The following is a 23709-nucleotide window of genomic DNA, read 5'->3' as shown; positions in this document are numbered from 1 at the left end:
AGTACATCTCAGTTCAGACTGTCAGATTTCAAGATTGCACAGCCACATATGGCTAATGGCCACCACAGTGGACAGGTTGCAGATGTAGAATAATACTTCAAACATAGTAGGCAACCAGTATGTATTTGCTAAACAAATGTTCTTTTGATTCGTCTATAGTATACAAATAACATGACAATAATGTCCCACTATTTATGTCACCTAGTAGTCTTAGCCATTTCCCCTTATTAGGCACTTAGATTGTTTCCAACTTTTACTTTTTGGAATAAGTCTGCAATAAATATCCGATTCATGCCCTGTTTTTACTTGGAATAAATTTTCACGAAATATGCCCCCTTTTAGGGATTACTGTATTTTGCCAAATTACCCCAGAAAGGATATGTCACTTAGACTTCTGATGGTATATGCTTAAGGATTTTCCTGCGATGCTAATAGGACAGGTGTTGCTGATAATAATGACAAAAAGATTAACAGGTACTAGTTCTTTGCTACAATACGCCCTACAATACGTCATGTACATCCTAGGAATGAGAAACACCGGGCTGGGGAGGTTAAATAAACTAGCGCTGGAATCTCTTAACTCTGATCCGGGTGCATTTATTTGCAAAGCATGGACGTTTCCCACCCTCCGTTTTGGTTAAGAAAATAGAAAGTAAGGCTAAAGACTAGGGAACAAAAATGAGAGTGGAGGACAGGGTAAAAAGTTAAAAACACAGGGACCCTGCAGAAGCACTCCTCGCCTTCCGGTCCCTCCACACACATCAGGGCAGACACCTCCGCCAGGACTCCCGTTCCCGTTCTCGCTACTGTGCCGGGACAGCATTCAGCCCTCAGTTCTCTAACCGGGTCACCAGCCGTCCCCATGCTCCACCCCACGTTCCGCCCCACGCTCCACCCCACGTTCCGCCCCACGCTCCACCCCACGCTCCACCCCACGTTCCGCCCCACGCTCCACCCCACGTTCCGCCCCACGCTCCACCCACGTTCCGCCCCACGCTCCACCCCACGTTCCGCCCCACGCTCCACCCCACGCAGCAGATTCCCATCCCGCGCTCGTGCTCCGCCGTTGCGTAGCCCTTGATGGGAACCTGACGTCTACGGTGTAGGCGGGACTTCCGGCGCGACACGGCTACGTGAATACTCATTGGAAGCGCGTTTTAGTTACCCGGGCAACAGTCCCTCCTCGTTTTCCCTGTCTCCCTACCGAAAAATAGGCCCCTGCTCAGCCATCACCCAGGATCTGCAAGCTGCGTGCCCACGAGGTGACTTCGGGGATGACTGGGTTTCTTTGGGGGAGTAAGGGAGGAGCCTGATGGCCCCAGGGCCTGCCTTCCTAGAGGCAGGGGGAGTCTTGGTGGTCACGTTGTAACCATCATCTTCCCGCGGCACAAAAGGTGGGCCCAGAGGCCCAAGAGATTCCTAAATCATTGCAGGTTAATTTTTAGAGAAGAGTAGTTCTAGAGGCGCTCAACTCTGGCATGTTTCCTAATCACTGGATGACCTAAGTATTCTGATGCTCCGGCCCCCGTCCCAGCCCAATTCAATCTGAATTTCTAGAAGTGAGGCTAGGGCGTGGGGAATTTTTTTTTTTTTTTAAGTTTCCCAGGTGATTCTAATGTGCTGAAAATCAACGTGTTATGCTAGGTCTGCAGGTGAATTCGGATTTTGTCCATCCAGTCCAATATCTGAATAGAAGAGCGCCCAGGACATATCCTTGCAGGGATGTCTAGGATATTGACCTGTCTACTAAAAAAAAAAAAAGTTTTTCTTCCTTTCCCCTTGTACTTTGACCTCTGGGAGGTCAGAGTCTTTAGTGGTAGTTATCTTGAGACCATTTCGCAGCTGTGATCTTTGATGAGCCTTACCTAGTGAGGTAGAGAATGCCCACTTGTTCTTTCTAGTAATGAGATGGAGTTGAACCAGTGGCCAAAGAAGTTTTAGCTCTGAAATTCCGAGTACAGTTAAAATGGTTCTGAACAATGTTTTCAGAAATGATTGTTAAATTTGTTTCACAAACCAGGTTCTGTATTCAGGTGTTTTTCACCTTAAATTGGAACAATATTACTTGGAAAATCTAGATTAAAGATCAATAATACAAACAAGTCTTCTGGGGGTATTTATTCTCATGGCTCCCATGAATGGTGGGATTTAGGACACTCTTTAAAAATACAATTTATACTATATAATTTATTAGTAAAAGCTCCTTTGGGGTGGCTATGTGAACAAACTATTTTAAAAGATTTTTAGTACCTTTGGATAAGCATAACTGAAGGCAAGTTCACAATAACGTATATAAATCTCTATGTTCTCTTCTAAAACTTTTACAAGGTGGCAAAAGATTCTTTTGTGTTTCTTAAGATCCAACATTTAAGGATAGGGTGAGATGAGAAGGATGGGGAAGACTAAGGCTAGAGCTGGAGAGTTTACAAACTAGATACAGAGCTCCCAGAAATACTTCTCTACATTAGAGAATCCACCCATAGAAAAGTTGGACAAGTGAATATAGAATGTAACTATTAAAAGCCAGACAAACTGAAAATATCTTGAAACCATATTACTATAGTTAAACATTTGCTTCCTGAAAAGACATGGGCCTTTATGTCAGTGATTAGAGTTCCTCAATGATTTGGAGAAGTAGAGGTAGAAGGAAGAATGTTATCAGGATATAACAGACAATCTTAATAGCAATTTCAACAGCATCCAAAGGCAGAAGATGCTAGCTATTATTTTATGCTGAAAGGAAAATGGCAAATTTAAAAGGAATAAATTGTAAATTCTACTTTAACAAGTAATTAAGTGCCCAAATGTATGAGACATAGTGAGTATCATATGGATTCAGAAAAGAGAACAAGTAACATGGAATTACCATGAATGTTTATAGAAGTTAACTTGAACTAAGACCCTGGAAATGTAAAAGTGGTCTTAAATTTTTAAATTAGTCAAGGTTTTTGCTGCTATACCCTTAATTTGCTGTACCTACTTATTCAGCCCTTACTCTTTTATGATCACTCTAGGTTTTGCTGTATGATAGAAATTCCTGCAGTGAAACAAAGTTGCCATTTCCTCTTTTAAACTGTGACTATTATGTCCTTCTTAGTTATCCCAAGTTTCACTTCTCCCATTTCCTGTTGTGCTCATGAGTGAGAGGATAACTTTGCTTTTTTGTGGCCTTTTGGCTCTGATGCCAATCACATGGGGATTCAGTGAACTTGCAAATAAATCTATTCACAAACCCATCACCCTTGCTGACAAATTAAACAATGCCCTTCTGTGAGTGGAATGTCATTTGTGTGGAGAAAAGAAGAATTGTTAGCTACATCCTTTCAGTCCTCTTCCCCATGCATGCTTTCTTTGTGACAATACTTCTGCAATATCCAGAAGAAGGTAAATTGGGGTTTGGGATTGAGAGAACAAAAAAAGGAACTAAAACTCAGCTTTTTGAGTCCCTCACCCCTCAGTTTTAACAGTAACTCATAGGGAGGTGCAGATTTTCCAAACACAGTGGCATGTGTACTTTGAACAGGCCCATGTCCAGCCAAAAGATGGAGCTTGCACTCTTCCTACGGGTGGAAGAAGGCCATTGGGACTTGTGCCATCTTCGATGTCCAAATAACTAAGCAGGGATAGTGCAGAGCCACAGGAGGGAGCCCATAGGGCATCAAGCCAGATGAGCTTGCCATCCTTTGCAACCAGCTAGGGGTGACAGCAGGGCTGCCCAAGTAGGTGGGGGCAGGAAGCAGTGCTCTCACAAGTCCCTATTGTATTTCTTTATCTGAGTTAAAGTTCATATCAACATGTGTTTAATTGAAAGACATCTTCCAGATAGGACTAGCATGTACAGAAAGATTTCTTAGAGCCACATATGACTTAATTTATGTTATTCAAATTTCTCCCCATACCTTCACTTCGCTAACAGACCCCCTTCCTCTTTGAAACGGTATATACTGAGGGCCTTAATTAGATCCCCAAGTTATCTGGTCGTCTCAGCCAGATGGGTGGGAACCTAATAGGAAGGTTCAGCCTTCAGGAATAATGATTTAATGATCGACTTTTACTGCTTCTATGCAAAAATTAAAGCAAATGAGTTTTCATGTATTTAATTTTCAGAATTCTAGTGGAACAAGGAGATAAGGTAGAAAGGGAAATCTATTTACAGGGTATACATTATAGTTTTGAGTGGGATCTGTTTTCATTTTATGTATCTGGTTGCCATGGTATGTCCTAGATCCTGTATTTATAAGAATATAAAAAGAATATGTATGATGCCACACCCTTTCAACAAAACCACATTACTTATATGTAGAATTTTTTTAGTAACTCGATGGAAATAGTCACATTTCATCCATTGAAAACTATGGAGGTCTTCTGTTGTTTTTCATGTATATTTGTATTTAAAAATATATCTTCCAGAGTAAGCAGATACACTGCAGAATAAATGCATTTTTAGAGAGGCCATCTGGGAAATATATCATTCAAGATTCAGAGGCTCTGTCTTGATAGGTCTCAGCAGTGTTTAGTGAATAACCTCATCCCTGTGGTTTTCCTTCCTTCTTAGTTGAGGACAGACAATGAATGGTCTCTATACTCAGCAGGGCTCAGCTGGATGGTGACTATTAGGCCATTGTGCTCACTGGGAAGGGCTGCTGGGTCTGTGGAGCTGTGGATCCTGGCCTTCCCTGACATTGCCAATCTCTTCTCAGCTCCATCAGCCATAGGAGAAAAGTTGCTGTTCAGTCCACCAAGGCTCGTGTCACCTCCTGGGGAGGGGAGCATGAAAGATAAAATGAAGAACATTAAAAGGGCGTCTAAATCTGCTACAGCCACAATCTTCCTTCTCCATGAGAGGTGGCTATGTCCGAAGCGTTTTACTGATGCCCAGAATTATTTTAATATTGACTTTTCAGAAACCCAGGCATTCTGCTTAGTTCCTTAAGCTATCTAGATGGAGAAAATAACCAACTTCACTATAACAGGATCCATTTGTAGAGGAGACTCTCCTCTTCCCTTAGAAATGAACTGATAGGTGCTGATGTTTAGCAGAAGCAAGTATGAATTCCTCCTAGGGCATAGATACTCAACTCCATCCTGCTTTGTGTCATTTTGTGTTCCTGTCTAGCAGTGGCAGCAGGGTCTCCATCAGAAATCATGGCCCTGTCAGTGCTTTCTAAGCCCCAGGGATTGACTTGGTTTTGCAGAATTTTTTTTGTTCTTTTCTTGTTTTTAATTGTCTTTAAATGTCTGTAGTTCTTTTTTTTTGGGGGGGGGGGTTTGTTTTGTGGTACTGGAGGTTGAACCTGGGGTGCTGTGCCACTGAGCTATACATTCCCAACCCTTTTCATTTTATTTTGAGGCACAGTCTCAGTAAGTTACCCAGAGTGACCTTGAACCTGCAATCCTCCTGCTTCAGCCTCCCAAGTAGCTAGGGCTACAGGTGTTTACCACCATGCCTGGCTAAGCATCTATGTAGATCTTTAAGAAATGGTTCAGTTTCCTTATTTAGTCATGGGGACTATTTTTTCCCCGAAATATTAGGAACCAGTCACCAAGATTGCACTTGATATTTGGTTTTCTTGCTTCTGCTAATATTACTCCAAGCCTAATAATTCATGAAATGAGAATCCACTGGTTTCCAAATGGAAAGTGAGGCGCAATTAGGATGTTCAATGTATTAAGGACACAGTATACAACTTAATAATACGTTATCATAAAACGGGGAAGGGCAAACGATGGCTCACAGCCTGTCTTTTGTTCTTCCAAGGAACTAAGAATTATTTTTATGTATTTTCAAAGTGTTGTTTGGTGTTTCATTCTGTTTTTAAAACAAAGAAGAATATGAAGACTATGGAAAAGATTATATGTGCCCCACAAGCCTAAAATACTCGCTATTTGGACCATTACAGAAAAAAAGTTGTAGCATAAAATAACAAGTAATACTGGAAATACCAAGCTAGTAATAATTATAAAGCTCTGTGCAAATCACTATTCTTTAGATATGTTTTCCAATACTTAATCCTATTTGATTTTTAAGAGGTATTCAAAATGATTAGTTTGAATATCTGTAGGATTTTAGGAACTTTAAAAAATACTTAAAATGTAAAACATAGGATTTAGAATTTGAGAAGAGAAAATGTTAAAACCAAAGGTGAAATGAGCATTTTGAACCTACAGCCCCATAACACTAAACTTGCTAAAGGATGACAGCACATTTTATTACAGATATCGCAGCAACCAAAGTAAATTTAATTCCTATGCCGTTTGTTACCCCCAAAAAGAATTGCTAACAAAGTTCGCTGTATTCCATCATTAACATAATTCCATCTTTCTTCATGGCCTGCATCTTAAAGGAATCTAGCACCTGAGCTGGGGTTGTGGCTCTGTGATAGAGCAATTCTCTAGCATCCCTGCCCTCCACAAAAAAGGCTAATACCTTCGCCGATGGATATCATAGATTTAGTGGGCACCCTGGGCTGATTCTGACCTACTTCTGTCTGGAAAGCTGGAACTGGCATTCTTCAGTCATCTCAACTGGCTTTCCTTGCTTCTTTCTTCCAAAAATGCTGAGTGAGCACTGGGCGATCTCTGCAACAGTGTATCACAGCAGCACTTGTACCAGATTATCTGTTGAACCAAAGTTAAAAGCAACCTCTCCTCCAATTGGCACTCCTTCCCCTCTTTTAATCAGAGCCTCTTCAGCAGTTGTCTACTCTGATCACCCATACCTAAACCTCTGGTTCTGCCTAAGGAGCCCCTCTTGGCCATCTCATGGACCTTCAGAATACCTTTAATGCCAGACTGGATTTTCCCAAATATAAATAAAAACAAGATTTGGGACCAGGTGTGGTGGCTCATGTCTGTAAACCCAGGTACTCCGGAGGTTGAGGCAGGAAGATTGCAAGATCAAGGCCAACATGTAGTGAGACCCTATCTCAAAACAAAACAAAAAAAAAAAGGGTGGACAGGCACTTTGGTGGTACAGCTCTTGCCTTGTATGCACAAGCACCTGGATTCAATCCCAAAAAAACAGGATTTAGTCTGCAGTAGTGTTGAATTGCAGTGGTGGGGATTTGGGGATTTTTTTCTTTCTTCCTTTTTTTTTTTTCTTTTTTTTTTTTTGAGACAAGTTGCTTAGGGCCTCCCTCGATTGCCAAAGCTGGGCTCAAACTTGCAATCCTGCTTCAGCCTCCCAAATGGATTACAGGCGACTGTCACCACGGCCAGCCCAATGGTGTTCATTACACATATTTGAGCCTATCTGATTTCCCAATTTAGGATAATTGACCTGATTCTAACTATCTTAGAGGGTGTGGAAAGAAGTCTAGATTCAAAACTCTTAATTTCCAGAAGATAAATAGATGTCTCCTAGACTTTTTAAATGTAATTTCTGTGCTACTTGTTAATCTATGAAACAAATTTGATTAAGACACACATGGAGTTCACTTTAATGTCATTATGTACTGCAGGCTCTCCAAAAGCTATTCAGATTTCAGGAATAGAAATATGAAACCTTGCTTTAGTGAATTACACACTTAAAGGCTTTGCCTTACAGTTTAGCACTCAATATTACTAATTTCTACCATAATTTCGCTTGTGTTAGTTCTATTTCTTTGGGTAGTAAGACACCCAAGTTTTGACTATTTTACATTTCTTCAGTAACCTGTAAAGCACACAGTCATTAGCTAGGTTTCCAAGTAATTGGTCATGTTCTAAACCTTTAAATTATAGCTTAAATGTAATGTGAATTCAGTTTCCACTTTTCATTGTATTGGTTAATTGTTTCCCAGTTTATATTCTTTGTGCCTGAATTTAGGACAGGGAACAGGAGTTATGGGCTGTGTTTAAAATAAATTCATAGGAAGTCATTTCAAGCCTCTTAGAAGTATGCTATTTTAAAGCTTGTTAATTTTAAAAGAATGTGAGCCAGTTGCACACCTGTAATCCCAGATACTTGGTAGACAAGAGGATCACAAGTTCAAAGCCAGTCTGGGCAACGTAGTGAGACTCTCAAAACAAAAATACAAAAGGGCTATGAGTGAGCTCAGTGGTAGAGTGTCCCTTGGTTCAATCCCTAGTACTGGGAAAAAGAGAGAATATGAATGGTTCTCTTTAGGTAAACCTTTTTTTTAACTTCTTGTCTTTAAATGGTTTGGGTTGTATATGGACACAATACCTTTATGTTATTCATTTATTTATTTTTATGTGGTGCCAAGGATTGAACCTAGTGCCTCACACATGTTAGGCAAGCGCTGTACCACTGAGCTATACAACCCCAGACCTAGGCTCGATCTTAAAAGAAATGATCAATTTAACATCTTAGTTTGTAGCATAACCATATCAACTAGTCTGATAGACATTACAAAATAAGTCACATTTATTTCTTAAGGCTTGGAAACTTTTAAATTATACCCTTTACTTCAGTGAAGTAGGAAAAACAGGACTCCTTCAGTATCTAATTTCCAGAGTCTCAAAACCTAAGTAACTGCTTGCTTGGTATCCCATTGTTATCGGTTTGTCTCACAAAAGCTTAAATTTACATGCATTTGAGAATGCTATTTTTGATTAACTTTTATAAAAGCACATTATGGTGTAGACTGGCTAGCTCTAAACCCTGAACAGGAGCAAAAAAAAATTATATCTATTTTAAATAAGTAGTCAAAGGTGTGCAGCTACAGATAAACTTTATCTTTACGTATTTGCAGTGAATCAGTAAATCTCAACAGGTAGGTGGGCAATGGGATAAGAATTGTGCCAGATCAGTGCTGTTTGGCAAAGGCAGGCTATGTGGTACCTCGGTTGAGTCTCCAGTAGAAAAGTTTCTCCTCCTGCAAAGACCACAGGGTCATAACCCTGGTGCCAGGGTCTAGGGAGATATGTTGCTTGAAAAGCAGGTGTGGTACTAGAGAAAGGCAGCCTCTCAGGAGCTGCTTTGCAATTCAAGAAATGGCCATGAATATCCCACAGCTGTTCTGATCACATGTTCTCTTTGTGGTTGTTCTTTTCCTAGTTTTAGTGCCCATTTGGACTTTTCACAGTCAGAGATGGCAGCAGAGGTAAGATGCCTTTTTTTTTATATGAGTTTTAAAAAAATTTAGTCTTTAAATTCTTCATGCTCCTATTCCTTGATGGAGAAGACCGAATAAATACAGACCGAGCATCACAAATCCAAATATCTGAAATGCTCCAAAATCCAGAACTTTTGGAGCACCAATGTGATGCTCAAAAGGTTTCATATTTTGGGGCTGGGGTTATAGCTCAGTTGGTAGAGTGCTTACCTTGCAAGCACAAGGCCCTGGGTTCAATCCCCAGCACTGCCAAAAAAAAAGGTTTCAAATTTTGAAGTATTCCATAGTTTGGATTTTCACATCAAGATGGCTCAACTAGTAACAGCTATATAAATATTCCAAAATCTAAAACACCAAAATCTGAAATACTTCTGGTCCCAGGCATATTGGATAAGGGATACTCACTGTGTACATTAGAAAACTAAGCCAGGCACTGTGGTGCATACCTGTACACAGTTACTTGGGAGGCTGAGGCAGGAGGATCACAAATTCAAGCCAGCCTCAGCAACTTAGCAAGGCCCTAAGTAACTTAGTGAGACTATCTCAAAGTAAAAAATTGAATAGGGCCGTGGATGTAACTCAGTGTTAGAGCACCCCTGGGTTCAATCTCAAGTACCAAGAAAAAAGAAATCTAAAAGTAAAAGCACCATCAAGTGCATTACTACATATCATCTTGTCCCAGACATTGAGGAGTAGGCCGGACCAGCAGATAAGTAGGAAGCAGAAGAGGAAGAACCAAAAACTATCATGGTCATCAGTTAGAATTGACAAAGCATTTCTAACTTGAGCTAGTAGAGATGATAAATGTTGTTTTTTTCTTTCTCCCTGCATCTTATCTAAAAACAATCCCTATTTTATCTCTCCTTGAATCTTACCTAAAAATGACCATTATTAGCCTCTGTTCCCACATTATAAGCCTCCATAATCTTTAACTAATTGTCCTGTGGGTACCTGATGTACATATATTGCAGAGAACACATGTGCATACACTTGGTTTCTGTTGTAAGTATAGACCTGTCTTATACCCTTTTGGGCCCAGTAACATCCTCGGGTAGAGTAGATATTTAGTAAATATTCAGTAATGTCTGTTGGTTAGTTGATTAAATGTTTGAATATTTCTCTTAAGGATGAACCTGTCTTAATGCTTACCTTCATTTTGTAGGCATCAACATCAAAAGCTTCTGAGTCTTGGTATTCTCATCCAGTATATGCAAGATACTGGCAGCATTATCATCAAGCAATGTCTTGGATGCGAAGCCACCAGAATGCCTATAGGAAGGCTGTGGGATCCTATTTCAGTTTTCCATGGTACTTCCCTCCTGCAGTTCTTCCCCAAAGTTCTTATGACAACGAGGTGGGATATCCGAAGTCCTTCTATGACCACCATGTGACCTGGCAGGACTCCTACCACAGTTATACACCCAATAGAAGGTCTGGGCAGCCTCCAAATGGCAGTATCATCCAGACACCTATCAGAGAAGACCAAGCATTATTTGAAGAGGTAGAGATGGAGTCAGAGTCAGACAATGAGGTAGAATGTGACCTGAGCAATATGGAAATCACCGAGGAGCTCCGCCAGTACTTTGCACAGACAGAGAGACACAGAGAAGAACGACGTAAGTTCCAACCTGTTTCTTTATGCTTCCATTCCTTGCCCTGGCTTTTATATCTTTCTTTTTACCTAATATATCAAGTTATTGTATGACTCTTCAATTGGGTACAGATAGTATTCCAAATCCAGTCCTAAACCTGGAAAAATTGCACTGATGTTGATGTTGCACCTCAATTTTATTAGTTGCCAGTGTTTTTAGTATAGGACTATTTTATTTCCAGAGCAGAGCTTATCCTAATAATACCTCTACCGTTTATTGAACTTTAGACATTCTGCCAGATGGAATGTACACATGCATGCGTGCCTTCATTCCCTGATTTACGCTATAGTCCCTCAAGGTATTAAACCCATTTTACAAATGAAGAAAGTGAACCTTAAGAAAGTTAATTATACAGCGAGTTATTTGCTGTTAGGATTCAAGTCATGTCTGCCTGGCTCCACTTCCTGTGCTTCCTTCTCTGTGCCAGGGCTTGTCCCTGAAACTGCCACTTCTCTGGTTCACAACCCAGAGACATTCCTGAATCTTAAATAGCTCCCTTCAATGTAGAGATCAGCATGAAACTAAACAGAACAACAAAATGCAGTTTTCCTGTTTGGTCTCATACTGCAAGTTAGAGAATTACAGTAAAGGTCTTAACTCTTCAGTCAGAAAGCAGGAATTTTCTTTTTTCATTTCTTACTACCGTGCTGCAAAGAACTACCAAGACTTACTAGACCATTTATACTTTAAGTACCTCTGACAAATGTAAAAATACTTTCCCCCTATTATAACCAGTATGGAGTCTCAATTTTTTTTAAGTGAGGTCCAATTGTGTAATATTTTACCTAGAATTCTCCTCTTTGTGTGTGTATATGAACCTGGCATGAAATCCAGGGCCTAGACAAGCACATGCTAGACAAGCACTGAGCTACATCCCCAACCCATTTATTTTTTATTTTGAGGCAGGGTCTTGCTAAGGTGCTGAGGCTGGCCTTGAACTTGCAATCCTCCTGCCTTAACCTCCCAAATAGCTGAAATTACAGCACCACCATGCCTGACACCATTAGTCTAATTTAAAAGTATATGACAAATGAGTAAGAGTAGGTATTGGAACATGTCCACACTTAGTTGAAATGCTATTTTCATAACTTTCAAAGAAGGCAATGTGATGGAGATAGGACTTATTCCTGTGGTGCTTACCAGAAGGTAGAATAGCATGCTTTTCCCATCAGAGATTGATATTTTATGGTAGAAGTTATAATTAAAATGGGATTAAACTTCAGTCATCCTGAAGGTATACATGATCTAGATAGCAAACCATCAAAAATGGGAATTTTATGAAAATATTTTCCATCTCCATCTTTAACCTCACTCCACAATATTTACATTACCATTATCACAGAGAGAGTTATGGCAGAACTACTCAAATCAGAGGGTTTCTAGCTGAGGATGATGGCACATGCCTATAATCCTAGCAACTTGGAAGGCTGCGACAGGAGGATCACAAGTTTTAGACCAGCCTCAACACCTTAACAAGAAAGACCCTCAAAATAAAAAATAAAAATGGCTGGGGATGTAGCTCAGTGGCACGGTGCCTCTGGGTTCAATCCCAGTACCAAAAGAAATCATAGGGTTTCATCTTGGCTTTCCCACTAACTAGCTGGAAGTTCTTATCCTCTTGCGGGCCCCTACCTTTACTGTTCTGTGTCTCAGTCTCCTCACCCGTGAAATGGGGATCCTAATTAATCAAGAAGTAACTGAGAAGATGAAATGAACTGATGCAAAAAGAGGTAACTAGAATGGTGCTTGCTACAAAGGTAGTGCCCAATAAATGTGAGTTGTGGTTAGTTGCAATAACCAATCCTTTAATATGGATTATTAACCATGCATTGGTTTTGCTCTGATTGGTTTGCCTTGATTAGTGCTTGGTTGAGATTCTGCAGATTTTTCACGAAGACATTGTTTGTGGCTTCAAATGGGTCATATATTTCTGCTCTAGGCAGCACCTTTCAAACTTTTAAGCTGATTTAGAACATAAAAACATGAAAGGATTAAAATCTTGCTGTCTGTCCAATTTAGTCATTAACACAATTTTTAGTTCTATTTCAAGGATATTCTCATTTGACATTTAACATAGTAAAATACATGGAAAGTGAACCCACTTCATATCACTAATAGCACCAAACACACAAGCTCCAGGTTCTTTTTGCTTTTGCAATGTGTAGTTAGGGCTAGATGGTAAAGCATTTGCCTAGCAAATGATTTATATCATTGTTTTATTTATATCATTGTTTTATTCCCAATAAAATAATAAAATATGTAATTAAAGCACAGTTCAAAACGACTTATCCTAGAGTCTCTGCCATGCTTTCTCATCCTGCAACCTTCCCTGAAAGCATTATCAGGTCCCTGGGAAATGTGAGAATTGTCTGGTGAGGGTGCAGACAGGATATGGTGTCAGACTGTAATCTAAAGACTTGGTCAGTTTTAGAAGAAGCTGCCAGGGCCTGATCCTGCACCTTATTTTCTTATTGAAAGTAATGGGCAGCAAGTCACTAGCATTTTTTTCAGCAGCACTTTGGGTGGGTACAGGATGGACATGTGTTCCTTGGGGCAGGAAGGAAGGATTGAATTCATATGTAATTTGAATGCCTTTTCCAACCCATTACCTGCACCAGAAATTTTCGTTGAGAATTTAGTGAACATACACAGTTCAGAAAAGCTTTAACAAAGAGATAAAGGACAGCCAGGTGCAGGGGTGCACGCCTGTGATCCCAGCATTTTGGAAGTCCAAGGCAAGAGAATTGAAAGTTCAAGGCCAGTCTCGGCAATTTAGCAAGACCCTATCTCAAAATTTAAAAAAAGAAAAAAGGTCTGGAGTAAAGTGCCCCTGGATTCAATCCCCAGTACCAAAAAAAGAGAAAGAAATAAGGGAATCAAGCATGGTGGCACATACCTGTAATCTTAACTACTCAGGAAGCTGAGGCAGGAGGATCACAAGTTCAAGGCCAGCCTGGTCAACTTAACAAGACCCTGTCTCAAAATAAAAGAAAAAGGGCTGGAGGTGTAGATCAGTGGTGGAGTGCTTGCCTAGCATGCTCAAAGCCCAGGGTTCAATCCCTAGTACCTTAAAGAAAGAGAAAGAGAGAATAGGGACCTGTGTATTGCAAATATTTGGTTAAAGTTTTTTGTTTTGCTCTTTGAACAACTAGAAGCTACTTATTCAATAAAGGCCAATTTAGCCAGGTGTGGTAGTGCATGCCTGTAATCCCAGCAGCTCAGGAGGCTGAGGCAGGAGGATTGCAAGTTCAAGGCCAGCCTCAGCAACTTAGGCTCTAAACAACTTAGCAAAACCCTGACTCAAAATAAAAAAAATAAAAAGGACTGGGGATATAGCACAGTGGTAAAGCACCCCTGGGTTAAATTCCTAGTACCAAAAAACAAAAAAAATACAAAGTAAGGGCCAATTCATCTTGGAACTTGAATCATTTAGAGAACACAAGATTTTATGAAATATTACTAGCAAGGGAAAAAAGTAGCTAAATTTAAAGATTTAACTTTTCAGTATCATTCACTTCCATGGGGCCATATGAGTTATGCATTTAACCATCATCTGAGGCCTAATACTTTCTTTGTTAAATTTTTAAATTTTATTTGTTCTAATTGTTATACATAGTAGTTGATGGATCTTTATTTTATTCATTTATTTATATTTGGTGCTGAGAATCAAACCCAGTGCCTCACACATGCGAGGCAAGTGCTCTACCACTGAGCCACAACCCCAGCCCCTGTCTAATACTTTCTTAGGATGAAATCCTTCAGACTGGACAGTGTGATGAGTGCCCTTCCAAATAACCTCTAATTTAATAGCTTTCAGTAATATAAATGCAAAACAATTAAGTAGGATAAGACTCCTTTTGTACAATGAGAACATGAATGCTTTCCATTGTGTTATGTGTCATAATTTCCTAACTAGATATTCCCATTACTTAAAACTTCAGTGGTAATATTACTTATGATAAAGTATATGGTTATGAAATTTTCAAGGTCAGCTGTGTTTTCAGTCATTCTTTAAGAAGAAGATTTATCATTAGGTTAAGAAAAATATTTTTTAATCATAAATGGCCATCAGTTGAGACTGCAAGATCATACTCCTAAAACTTAGAGGGAATCTGAGTGAATGTCATCATCCCTCACAGAGAAGCAGGCCCTCCAAAACAAACACTGCCCCTATTGTCTGGGGGTTGTGCCAACTGTTTTAGGACAGACATTGTTTCAAAACAGGGACATATCCTCATAGAATAGGATATTTTGTGTGTGTGTGTGTGTGTGTGTGTGTGTGTGTGTTTTGTTTTTGCACTGCTGGGGATCAAACCCAGGACCTCACACATTCCGAGCAGGTGCTCTACCACTGGGTCACATCCCCAGAATTCTTAAACCCAGTTTGGAAAAGGAGACAAAGTCAAGCTTAAAATGATACCTAGAAGAACCTCAAGGTCTAGTCTGTGAGACTGATGTGGATGAGGAGTAGAGACTCATGGGGTAGCTGTGGAGAAAAGAAGCATGCTCTAGGCTTTAGGGGATAGGTTCCATTTGGAATGAGTGTCTACTCTGCTTCATTGTGTTCCATACAACCAGGTCAGAAAATTTTTACTCTAATGTTCATGAGCCTTCAGTCATTGTGCCGCAGACACACCTGTTTCTCCTTCATCTTGTCCAGATGTTTAGAAGTTTATCAAACCATTCATTGGGACCATAGATGTCAAAGGTCAATGAAAAGTGGAAAGGTGGGTTCTAATGCATTTTTATTATAAAAGTGGAAATGTCGATTGTCCACTGTCTTGGGAATTACATTTTTCATGGAGCAAGGGACACAGGTTGAGGAGACCAAGCAGAAATGGCTCCAATTCAGCTGGCAAGTACCTATGTTCTGAGTATTGCTGACAAGCCAGAATGGACACATTCTTGATGTAATCAAGTTTGTGCTTTCCCTTGGTTGTGCTACCAGCATTAATTTTGGCAACATAGCAGAAAATCTCATCAGAGAGACATGCTAATCCTAGAAAAATGAGGGCAAATAACATTGTTAACACTCATTACCTTAGTGCTTTGTCCTTTAAAATGTTCTGCCTCTGGGCTAATTATCCGTGGAATATTTAATGAATGTTTCCCTGCTATGTAAGATTCTCTAAAATCCAAGTAACTTCCCATGATTTTTTTCCTTTATGGACTATAAATCTACATTGGTTACATCATGTAGATATATAGATTGAGGTCAAAAACAATAAAATCAAGATTATATCCTAAACCCAGACAGAAACCAGTTAAGTTTTTCCTTAATAGTCCGCTACTGTTTTTCTTGTTTTAACCCTCTCTGCATCCTTGTATTAGTTTCCTAGGACTGTGGTAACAAGCTTGTGGCAACAAGCTTGGTGGCTTAAGACAACAGAAATTTATTCTTTCACAGTCCTAGAAATTGGAAATCAAGGTGTCAGACACCTTTGCTCCAGAGGCTCTAGGACCTTGCTGCTTCTAGCTTCTGCTGTTCCCTTACATTTCTTGGCTTGTTGGCAGTGTCACTTCAGTCTCTGCCTCCATCTGTACATGGCTTTCCTCATCTCTCTGTGTCCTTTTCTGTCTCATATAAGGACATGCTCATTGGATTTACAGCTACCCTAATCCAGTATGATCTCATCTTTATCGTTAATTATAATCTGCAAAGACCCTGTTTCCAAACAAGATCACATTCTGAGGTTCTGAGTGGACATGAATTTGGGGGGAACACTATTCAATCCACCTCAACCCTATTTTAAAGCTGTAATAGAATCTAAAAAGTTATTTCTGATTTGTAGTAAAACAGCTTCCTTTGGCCAAATACCCTACAAGAAAAAAGTGCTTGGTAATATGGAGTACTACAGGTGTTTTCAATAAGAATGAACACAACTGTCCATGACCTGACAACCATTCGATTTCCTCCAAAGTGTGATGTTGTACTTCTCTGCTTCAGGTAGGTGGTTCATCCAGATGCTGAACCTTCACCTTACCTTGACAGGAAGGGAGGAAGGAAGCAATAAATAGAATAAGTAGAGGCGTTCAAACTCAGATATTACATTCTAAAGTTGACTTGGTCCCTCAGGGTACACTACTTTCAGATGCTAACTGTGACCATCATCACACAGCCAGTCTGAGGGTAGCTGACTTTATTTTTGGGGGGTGGGAAGTACTAGGGATTGAACCCAGGGGCTTTACCACTGAACACCATCCCTAACCCTTTTTATTTTTCTAAGTTTTGAGATAGGGTCTTGCTAAGTTGCTTAGGGCCTTGCTGAGTTGCTGAGGCCAGCTTTGAACTTATGATCCTCCTGTTTCAGCCTCCCAAGTAGCTGGGATTACAGGCATGCACCATCACACTCGGTGGTAGTTGACTTTAAACCAACTGGTTTTCAAATTTGTAATGCAACCTTGGAACTTATTCTTTCTTAATTTTATGAGTAAGTAGAGGCATAGTGACTAGGTTATACAGGAACAGGGTCTAACCCCAACTTATTGGTGTCCTCTGCCATGGAGGCCCTGAGAAGCCCCCAGGCAGGGGAGCCTTGCCCAGCACCTTGTGAGATTTGAGTATTTATTTCTCTGTCCCTGGCTTATTGTCACTTTTCTTTGACAGCATCTGAAAGGAAGAGTTGTTTACAAAAAATAACATATGACTTTTGTCAGAGCATTATTTAACAATCATTTCCTGAGCACCTGCCTTGCATTAGGCATGGTATCTTCCCAGAGCTGGGGATGTAGCAATCAATAAAGGTGACAGTGCCCATAGATGGACCTCACACATCATAGGCACCTATATATCTGTCAGGGCAGGTGACGGGCTTTTCACCCTTTGGGTCAGTGTTTTAAGATCCATTATCGAGCCGGGCATGGTGGCTTATGCCTGTAATCCCAGCAGCTCCAGAGCCTGAGGCAGGAGGATTGTGAGTTCAAGGCCAGCCTCAGCAATTTAGTGAGGTCCTAAAGCAACTTGGCAAGACCCTGTCTCTAAATAAAATGTGAAAAAGGGGTGGGGATGTGGTTCACTGGTTAAACACCCCTGGGGTCAATCGCCAGTACCAAAGAAAAAAAAAATCCACTATCCACTGTGCAAGAAACCATAAAACTTCTAAATCTCTTGAGAGGCAGGAAGAGGACAAGGACTGGGCCTTAAAATATTTTGTGTGTGTCGGGGTGGGTACTGGGGATGGTACCCAAGGGTGCTCTACCATTCGCTACATCCCTACCCCTATTTATTTATTTATTTACTTACTTACTTACTTATTTTTAAGACAGGGCTCCCTGAATTGCCCAGGCTAGTCTCAAACTCACAGTCCTCCTGCCTCACTGCCTTACTCAGCGAGTCCTGAGTTGCTGGGATTACAGGCGTGCACCATTGCACCAGGCTGGGCTTTAAATTTTCATGAGGAAGCCTGAATGGGAAGGAAGTACAAGCTGAGATTTGGGAGCGTGGGGCTCTTTCTTTTGTTCTTTTATTCTCACACTGTATGAACTTAATTAAGCACTAAAATCCCATGCTAGATACACACAAGCAAACACGGAGTGTGAACTTGGGAGCTTATACAGGCTCCCTGACTGCGCCCAGGCTTGCCACACACTAACGTCAGGTTTCTCTTACAAATACCAGCACCAAGAGAAATCATCTGTTCGTATAATCCTCATGCCTACTTATAACCACTTTCAATTTTAAGGAAAATAAGAGTAAGATGCAGAGAAGTAAAAAGGCTAAATTCACAGACCCTCATGGTCACCTAAGAGCAACACTTATTAAGACAACTAAGATCCTGGTGTTTGTTAAAACTTCTAAACTCAGAGATTCAGATTTAGACAAGCAGTCGAACATATGTTGTATCACTGAATCTGTCAGTGAGGCGGATTATAGTCTTGGGACAAATTTGAGAGTAATACCATGGTTAGCTGGGAACATCTCACTGCGGCCTCTGCCTTCTGGATGCAGAGGCTCTGAGGCACCCAGCACCACATGTGTGGGATCATCTCTTCTGGGCAGACAAGAAATGAGAGCCAAAGCATCCGTAACATATCTAAGGTGCTGGTAGGTGGCAGAGGGACTCTGTTGCACTAATGTGGGAATGCCAGGCCTTCAGAATACCCCTTAAGAGATCCTTCAGTCAAATTCTGCCTTTAATGGAAAGCCCAAGGCCTGCCATCAGCCCCACCCCCTGCCTGGCCAGGGTTCTTAGGAAGTACTGTTCCTTTGACTTTTGGAAGAGGTGAGTGTGAAAGACCTGTACACATGCTTAGTGACTAGACATATCTTACCAGTCTGTAACTGCCCACTGGTGTCCTAGGTACCTTTCTTCTTCCTTCTGCAAACACCAAACAAGCTAATCTTTTCTCCAAAGTCCTACCAGAAGAACAGCAGTTGAGTCATCCCAGGATAGAGGCAAGAGAAAGAGAGAGATGTTCCCAGGGAGAAGCTGGCATGCAGCTGGGCTTCCTTCCACCCTTCAGCGCCAGGAACACGCAGAGGTCTTAGAGGTAGACACAGCAACTACACGGTGCTTTTCTCTAACCCACTGCTTCATCTTTTTTCTCTCTCCCTGGAAGTTAGCTTGGAAGTCAGAAAAATGTGTAGAAATGGCCATTTTCTCTAATTAGGACCTAGTTCATCAACTCCTACACTGTTCCAACAGAACTCAGTTTGGGTAGGGCATAGAATCTAAACACCTATGAGAACTGAACAGCATAAATACTAATGTTTCTTCAAACTTGGCAAAAAGACCAAAATTTGGAATCAAACTTTTATTGACCTCTAATCCATTTGCATATTAGGCCCATATTTGAATTTCTGCATTTCACAGTAAGTCAATCATATCTGTTTTCTGTGGGTAAGGTCACAGTCATAGGGCATTTATTTTGTTTGACAGTCAATTGGTTTATCCATGTATTACTTCTGTGCAGGAAAACAAACTGCAGATGTGCTAAGACAGTAGTGGCCACATACTTGTGGCCTTTTCCATTTTTAATAATGTTTCCGAGTCTGTAAAACTCCTTCTCTCCAACTCCAAGGTGATATTTATAAAGAACGGGATTTATGAGAGTGACAGTGCATAGCCATATAAATATCTTTCCCTTCACACTTGATTAGCTCACTCCTGTGTTCCTTTCCAGGTACTAAGTGGAGAGAAGAGCAATATGGAAAGAATGATTTATATCATTGTTTTATTCCCCTATAGCCATCTTCACTCCTTATCTAGTGGCATTTCTCTTGGTAACAATAGTGGCTACAGATAATGTACTTTCTGCTATCAATTTCTTTCTTGACAGAGTCACTTACAAAATCTATGTGAGTTGACTAAATTCTACCTCATACAGCATTCTTTTGTTGACTTCTTATGTTGCTATTTACATAATAAAAATTATGATCCTGGGATTTGCTATACTAAAAAATAGAGTGAGGGAGAAATAATTGAATAAAGTATTTCTTGTTTTACAGGAATTCACTTAAATTAGTAGCATTCAAAATACAGAGATCATTTTATATATAGGATTATATGCTTTCCACTGCAGTTCTACCTAAACCAGTCTATGAGGTGGAAAGTCAAATCCCGGTGAGGAAACCCCCACAGTAGCAGATTTGTTAATATAGCAAAATTAGAAGTCAGGGGTCTTAAGTCCATTTGTAGAATTGCCATTTCTTTGCCCTTTATCTTCAGCAAGTGTGGGATCATTTAACCTTTTGTTTCCTGGTATGATTTGCATTTTGCATCTGTGGAAGGATTGTGGATCCTGATTGCAGGCAGTACTTACTAGGACTTGTTTTCCAGCTTACCTAAAATCAATACCTCTTTCAGAGGAGTGAGTCCCCACCACCACCTCATTTGTGGCGATATGTACTGCTTCTTGCAACCCTGGGCTCTCCGGGAAGCTTTTTGTTCACACGCTGCCCTAGTAGTGTTGGAAAGCCGGCAAGCACCCTCGTCCATTCCTGGCTGGCAGGTTTGGGGGCAGCCATGCAGACGATGAGAAAAACTCAGGTGGTTTCATTTTTCTTCTGTATTTTCAGGGCACACTGCAGAGGTTTGGTGGATCAGACTGACCAGTGTCCTTGTGGCTTCTTGCCATTTCTATCAGTGTATAATTACCCCTGGAAAGTGAAGAGTGAGCTTCATTAACTAAGTAGACAATAATAATCTATAGGTCATGCCTCAGGATCTGGAGGGCTACTGAGCTGGCACAACAGGGCTCCATCTTACAGTTGGGGAGGGAAGGCTGAAGGGCCTCCGGGGCCGTAGGCAGCAGCATTCACCATCCTGCTTTTCTGCCTGTGTCTGTGTGCGCGTGCGTTTCATGCATGTTCATGCTCAGGTGTGTTTCTAGGACGGCAGCAGCAGCTGGACGCAGAGCGCCTGGATGACTATGTGAATGCCGACCATGGCCTGTACTGCAACACCCGGCGCTCAGTGGAGCCCCCAAGCGAGAGGCCTGGAGAGCGGCGCCAGGCTGAGATGAAGCGTTTATATGGAGAGAATGCCGCCAAGATCCAGGCCATGGAGGCCGCTGTGCAGCTGAGCTTCGACAAGCACTGCGACAGAAAGCAGCCCAAGTACTGGCCTGTCATTCCCCTCAAGTTCTGAGTCCTGGGCACAGGGCCCCCAGGGAACGCTCCCTAAACATGATCCCCAGCCTCACTCTCTCCCTCTTGGACACACTCCCATCATTTCTCTCTGTACAATTCTCAGGGAAAAGAGGCCTCTATACTGAGATACAAGGATGGTCACCAAAGTCCCGGTGGGCCATCACAAGGTGGATGTAATGTCAGCCACTTGAAAGTAAGCAGGATGTATATTATTGCCAACGTGATCATTTAAAATGATCATTTTGTGGCAGGTACAGTGGTACACACCTCTAATCCCAGCAGCTCAGGAGCCTGAGACAGGAGGATCAAGAGTACAAATCCAGCCTCAGCAACTTAGCAAGCCCTGAGCAACTCAGCAAGACCCTGTGTCTAAATTTAAAAATATGAAAAAGAGCTGGGGATGTCACTCAGTGGTTAAGTGCCTCTGGGTTCAATTCCTGGTACAAAAAAAAAATCATTTTGTATACATTCCACTCATTTTTAATGTTGTCAATAATAGTTTTCAGTGCATTAAAAATACTTGCCTAGAGATTACTGCCTAGCATTTTGCCTTTTTACATTTTCATCTTTCTTTAAGCTGCCTGAACTTCACAAATAACTTTAAATAAGCCAGACGTTCTCTCCTACTGCAGGTCCTTTAGCCCCCACTGAAAATGATGAAAGTGTGCAGGGAGACAAATACCACCTCTTTCTATGCAGGGGTCAGCCTGCATGTTCTCAAAGGGCCAGAGAATAAATATTTTTGACTTTGCAAGCCACATAGTCCACATTGTTACTATTTATCTCTGCCCTTATAGTGTGAAAGCAGTTATAGATGGTACATAAACAAATGGATGCGACTGTGCTCCAATAAAGCTTTATTTATAAAAGCAGACTGAGGGCCAGATTTGGTCTCCAGATGATAGTTTGTCAACTGCTGCTCTACTGGAATGAAAATCACCTGTCATTATTGTTATCTTGTTTTCTCTACAGAGCTTGAAAGTCATACAGAATTGAGAGCAAAGAACAGTAATTCCCCAACCCAGTCACTTCTGTAGTGTCCTCTATTGTAGAAAATGCACAATTAAGCTCTTCCTATATATAGTAAATATTGCTTTGGATAAGGGAATAACATTTCTGAGAATGAAAATCTAAAAGTTGATGGAACAGTCCATTTATAATAGCCAGCTGCCTTTTAAATAAGTTATTACAGTGTATTGCCTGGGTGAGCCCGGGTTGACCTGAGAAGATTAGCACATCCATCAAAGGTTGGTGAAAAGATTTAGTATTGACATGTTTCTCCCTAAGAACGCTTAGCTTCACATTCCGCCCCTGCCCCGAGACAAATGCATTACTTTCATCAGCCTCGGGGTGCTTGTTTTTCCAAGCTCTCATTACTGGAGTTGCGATTCGTGCTTAGGTACTGCAGATGAAAATCAGAATTCACTTGCCCCTGAGGTGACACATGACTAAAATTTCAAATCTTTAGTATTTCTCTGTTTTATTAGAAACTCATATGCCTAACTATAAACAGGATCCAGACACAAGTACAAACCACAGCCTGTTGTTAGAGCAGGCACTTAGCTTTTTAAGAGTGAAATGTTTTTCTTTACTACGGCCTCTTGTACCTTCCCCAAAAGAAGTGGTCCCACCCTGTTAGCTTCATTACCTGGGGTGAGTTCCTTTCACCTCTCAGTGTTTCTCATTCCTTCCTCATCCTTGAAATAAGCACCAGTGATTCCCCCACATGAGGTCATTGTGAGTAGCACCTACAAAATGTAGCACTGGCCACATAGTAAATATTTAACATTTGTATTGACATTTATTCCCTGTCTTAAAAAATTTGCCAAAACATGTCAGGGGGAGTCCAGGGTATAAGACTTAAAAATATGAGAAATGTTTCCCTGTCAGCTCTTCAAATGGGTGTGTGAGCTTCTGGATACCTTATATCCGTCCATCCTTCCCAGGTGTCTCAGGTAATTTGATGGTAGCACCCATGGCTTGTTTGTTCATTTATTCAGCAAATATTTGAGTCCCTTCATTCCAGTTAGCTACACCACAGTCTCTTCTCTCAGGAAACCTGCATTTTAGGTGGTGAGGCTGATGGGTACAATGAGAGTAATTGCATTTCTACATTGCTAGAGGCAGCTGCAGGAAGTGAAGAGGAGAGCCACCAGGGAGGGCTTCTCAGCCTCTACTACCGGTGTTTGGGGCCAGATCATTCTCTATTGTGTGGGAGAGGAGATGTCCTGTACATTGTAGGGTGTTCAGTGGCATCCTTGTCTTCTACCCATTAGATGCCAGTAGCACCCCTACTGCCATTTTGACAATCAAGCAAGCCTCCAGATATTGCTGAATGTCCCCCAGGATGGGGGGCAAAATTTGACAAGAAGGAGGAAAGTGAGTGTCAGGTTAAGTCCAGGACTAT

At 41.1% G+C, this 23709-nt stretch overlaps 1 protein-coding gene across 2 annotated transcripts; it reads left to right on the top strand.

The window, feature by feature from the left end:
• Positions 1–1071: 1071 nt before the first annotated feature.
• Positions 1072–21833, top strand: Gemin8 (gem nuclear organelle associated protein 8). 2 transcript variants are annotated; one of them, XM_047537006.1, is made up of 4 exons: positions 1072–1262; positions 9002–9047; positions 10222–10675; positions 21044–21833. In XM_047537006.1, exons 2-4 carry the CDS (start codon positions 9036–9038, stop codon positions 21298–21300), a joined length of 723 nt encoding a protein of 240 aa, XP_047392962.1. In that variant the 5' UTR covers positions 1072–1262; positions 9002–9035; the 3' UTR covers positions 21301–21833. The 2 variants fall into 2 exon arrangements, with proteins under 2 accessions (XP_047392962.1, XP_047392963.1); XM_047537007.1 differs by lacking the exon at positions 1072–1262 and having other exon boundaries at positions 7156–9047.
• Positions 21834–23709: the final 1876 nt, after the last annotated feature.

Source organism: Sciurus carolinensis, chromosome X, assembly GCF_902686445.1.
Source record: "Sciurus carolinensis chromosome X, mSciCar1.2, whole genome shotgun sequence".
Lineage (NCBI taxonomy): Eukaryota > Metazoa > Chordata > Mammalia > Rodentia > Sciuridae > Sciurus > Sciurus carolinensis.
This window is presented reverse-complemented; position numbering and strand designations above follow the sequence as displayed.